General features: G+C 48.2%; 1 gene segment (V, D, J or C); it reads right to left on the reverse strand.

Annotated features, from left to right (window-relative positions):
• Positions 1–559: 559 nt before the first annotated feature.
• LOC115660725 lies at positions 560–1,156 on the reverse strand. The segment is given in 2 exon segments: positions 560–913; positions 1,080–1,156. Coding segments are annotated over 2 exon segments (372 nt in total).
• Positions 1,157–2,912: the final 1,756 nt, after the last annotated feature.

Consider the following 2,912-nt stretch of genomic DNA (forward strand, 5'->3'; position numbering starts at 1 on the left):
CTGGGATAGTGTTAGAGCGGACAGGCCAGACTCTGATCTCACTGCAGTGTAAATCAGGAACAGCTCCAAGGAAGCCCTTTGTGAATTTGCTCACCAGTGGGAAAGGCAGGGCTGCCAAGTGTCCCACACCTCAAATGTCTGCCAGCCTTTGGCAGCCCAGCCACGCCCGCCCAACGACCAGAATCTCATACATCTGGCTGGGCTGTGGCCAGGAGATCTTTTGTGACCACCAGAGACCATTATTGTGCCTGGCACCTGAAACAGGCAGCGGCAGCTGCTAAGGGCAGGTGACTCACAAGGGGTGTCTCTACGGGTATCTGAGAAGGAGCTGAAGGGGGACTAGAGAAGGGGGCAGGAACTGAAAAGGGACAGAAAAGGAATGGGGGGAAATGAGGGAAGCCAGTGCAGGGATGGGGAAATGAGAGAGGCTGTCTCATATCCCTCATACCCCCAGCTGTCACTGCCTCGTTAGCACTGCAGGAAGTCATCCTCCCAGATCAGAGACATGCCCCGTAAACCCTGGCCTGCAGCGGCTATGCTGCCAAAAGGAAGGCTTCATTCAACAGGGAAGTTTTTGTCTCAGTTCCTCATCTGACTGTGTCACTGTGATAAGAGCTAGAGTACCACACAGCACAGTAATAATCCCCCTCGTCCTCGGCCTGGGCTCCAGTGATGTTTAACAATGCCCTGTTACCGTACGTGTCGCCAGAGAAGCGCTCGGGGATCCCCGAGGCTCTGCTCCTAGACTTATAGATCAGTAACCTAGGGGCCTTCCCCAATCTCTGCTGATACCAGGATGGGTAGTTGTCATTAATGAACTGCACCCCTTCCAACGTGCAGTGCAGCTCGGCCGTCTCCCCCAGTTTCACTGCCATGGAGCTGGTCTGAGTCAGCGTACTCTGGGAACTCCAACCTGGAGAGAGCGATAGAAATCAGCCAATCACAACCTGCCTCTCTTATCTGAGAAATGTTCTTCCCAAATCAGAGAGCAAGTCCCAGGGATTTCAACCCAAAGCCCAGTTAGTGATCAGCCCCTGGTCTTGGGATCCATTCAGAGAAACCCCACCCTCCACTCTTACCAATGCAGTAAGCGAGCAGCATAAGGAGGAGAGGGGCCCACGCCATGGTGGGAATCCAGACGAGCTTGGCTTCCTGAAGGAAATGGGTCTCTGACTGGAACCCTGTGATTCTCTCTTAATCCCCCAGTGCTGGAGAACGGCCCCTTCATGCAAATCTGCTCCCTGCTCACTGGCTAGAGATCATGTTCTAGAGAAGAAGAAAAAAAGAAATTGAGGATCAAGAGTCAGCAGAGGAACAAGGCAGCTTGAAGAATGAAGAAGAGGAGAAATTTAAGAGAAGGAAAAAGTCCCCTGAATTACTCATATTTTTCCAACCACGTACCAGACGTAACTGACGGTGGTAGTGCTCCTCCTTGTATTCTTGGAAGTCTTAATACAACCAGGATTTGAATCCAGGCCTCCAGAACACCCAATGGCACAGGAAGCCATTGTGTGCTACAGCCCAGTGATTTAATAAGAAGTCTGACAGCTACAGCTCTATGCAGCGTGATCCAGGGCTACCAACCCTGTTAGTCTTCTCAGTAATACGAGAAGTTTGCATTGCTCTTTAAAACCTGTTAGACTGATATTTAGTGATTCATTAAGGAAGCGCGGATGTTTGGTATCCATTTCAGACAGTGGAGGTTCCTTCGGTGTAAAGTACTTTCTGCTTTAAATTTGTACAACATCTACCCTATGGCCACAAAGACACTGCAAAGACAGCTGGAAGGGATCAAAGTTCTCCCAGTGAATCAGTGCGTTCATGTTTGTTTAATCAGATGCGGGTGCGAGGAATAATATGGACACAACTTGCTGCCCCAAATGGAGTTTCCCAGACACTTCAGTTAAACACACTAGACTAGATAAACAATAAAACAAGTTTATTAACAACAAAGAGAGAGATTTGGAGTACAAGTAATGAGACCTAAAAGTCAGAAATGGTTACAAGGAAAATAAAGATAAAACACTACTGGTGCCTCGCTCAACAAACTATGTTACATTCAAAGCAAACTTCTCTCATCACAGGCTTTCAGCTACCTTACTGACCAAACTTCTTAGGTCAGGAGCCTGCCCCCAGTCCAATGGCTGCTTCCTTTGTCCCTGCAGGTGCCGTAAATTGATGGGCAGAGAGAGGGGGATGGGTGCCTAGGGCTGCTTCCCCTCTTTGAGAAGCATTTCCAGCTGGGAACCAGGAGACAAACAGTATAGGGAGAAGGATGTTCCCTGCTGCTTTTTTCTCACCTGTTTGAGCTTCCTTTGTTTCCTGTCCTTCTCTGTTTACTGCTTAAATGCAAATTAAGCAGGGCAAACATTCCTTGGTTTGAGGACAGATCTGTTTGCCAATTTCTATTTGGGACACCTGTTAACACCACCATATAGTGGAATCTTGTCACTTCACATACAATGTCGCCACACATATTTTACCAAGACAATAATGAGCAGCAAATTATGAGATTTTTAGTGACACCTCCCAAGACATACTTTGTATAAATAAATAATGGAGATATACCTGTCTCCTAGAACTGGAAGGAACCCCAAAGGGTCATTAAGTCCAGCCCTCTGCCTTTAGTAAGAGGATTGAGCACTGATTTTGCCCCAGATCCCTAAGTGGCCCTCTCAAGAATTGAACTTACAAGCCTGGGTTTAGCAGGACAATGCTCAAACCACTGAGCTATCCCTCTCCCCAAATGTCTCATGGTAGTGTGCAGTGTGTGAATACAGTGGTACATTCTACTGGCTTCCCCCTGTATGCTGGGATGGAGGTACACAGGGGGTGATGAAGAATCATCCCTTCAATGAGTAAAAGCCAACTTCAATTGGGACTTGGCCACCCAGGGTCACAAACCCAGCCCC

This window comes from Gopherus evgoodei, chromosome 13, assembly GCF_007399415.2.
Source record: "Gopherus evgoodei ecotype Sinaloan lineage chromosome 13, rGopEvg1_v1.p, whole genome shotgun sequence".
NCBI classification, from domain to species: Eukaryota; Metazoa; Chordata; order Testudines; family Testudinidae; genus Gopherus; species Gopherus evgoodei.